The following is a 1,183-nucleotide window of genomic DNA, read 5'->3' as shown; positions in this document are numbered from 1 at the left end:
TATATATATATATATATATATATATATATATATATATAGTTTCTCTGTTTCTAATTCTTTTCTTTTGTTTTACTCTCGTTTTCTAGACACCTGGTTTTAAATAAGGATAAAATGCAAGAAAAGAATAACCGGGACCACATCAGATACCAGTATGATGAACACTACTTTCTGACAGATCCAGATGAATTCATTCAAGAATTTTACCCCTATGACCAGGAATGGCAACTGCTACAAAAACCAATATCACTGGAAAATTTTGAAGCTATGCCTTTTGTTCGTTCCATTTTTTTCCACCATCACATGAAGTTTGAGAAAGCTTATAAATCAGTGCTGTACACAAACAACAAAGGGGGAACTGATTTAAAGATACGGGTGCCAGAAGACCTTGAAGATTCACTGTTGTTCTTCTACCAACTTCGTTCTGCTGATAAAGAAAATCAAAATACTTTGCATAAAAATATTAATTTTCAAGACTATGTATTCCAGACAATGCATGACAATGTTGCCATCTTCAACATCCATGTTCCAACAACAGGTGCCTATTATATCGAGATCTTTGCCAATAAAATTGAAGATAATAAAAAGTTTCCAAACCATTTCTCTGTCAGCTCACCAGTTCGGTTGAAATGCACTTGTAAATTCAAGATTGTTTGCAAAGAAATAAATGGTAAAATGCTTCCGCTCCCACAGTGTGCTTCTGGTGAATGGGGGCCTAAAAAAGCAATGCGTCACTTTGGTATTAAACAGATTTATCCTGAAAATATGGATTTCACAGATAAAGAAAATCTAAAAGGTGGCCTCTTGAATGTTTATGATTGTGCAGAGCTGTTGTTTGAAGTGCCCTATCCACTGAAACCAGTGGTAAAACTAAGAATGAATCGTGTTGCTGACAGTTTTCTTGAAAAATATGTATCTGTTGACACAAAGGGCACAAAAATGGTTGTGTCATTTACATTACCAAATTCTGGTCAATATGGTCTCGATATATTTACACATACAACTGCCACCACTGATGGTAGTCAAGTGGCTCATATATGCAAGTACTTGATAAACTGCTCAGGTGTTGAAATTCCCGTGACAATTTCATACATCGCAAGGTCAGATATTGAATCAACAACTGCTATTCCTAAAGAGAAATCATGGGGACCAACAGATAACTTCAGTAACTTTCAAATACAGACTG

General features: G+C 35.2%; 1 protein-coding gene across 1 annotated transcript in view; it reads left to right on the top strand.

Moving 5' to 3' along the window:
* LOC106868781 (hillarin) overlaps nucleotides 1–1,183 on the top strand; it is a 124,774-nt gene that overhangs the window by 120,943 nt on the left and 2,648 nt on the right. The window contains exon 10 of the mRNA XM_014914199.2: nucleotides 87–1,183. This exon is cut by the window's right edge and continues 2,648 nt beyond it. Coding sequence (XP_014769685.1) covers nucleotides 87–1,183 — 1,097 coding nt within the window. The remainder of the gene's footprint in view (nucleotides 1–86) is intronic.

Source organism: Octopus bimaculoides, chromosome 8, assembly GCF_001194135.2.
Source record: "Octopus bimaculoides isolate UCB-OBI-ISO-001 chromosome 8, ASM119413v2, whole genome shotgun sequence".
Classification (NCBI taxonomy): Eukaryota; Metazoa; Mollusca; class Cephalopoda; order Octopoda; family Octopodidae; genus Octopus; species Octopus bimaculoides.
This window is presented reverse-complemented; position numbering and strand designations above follow the sequence as displayed.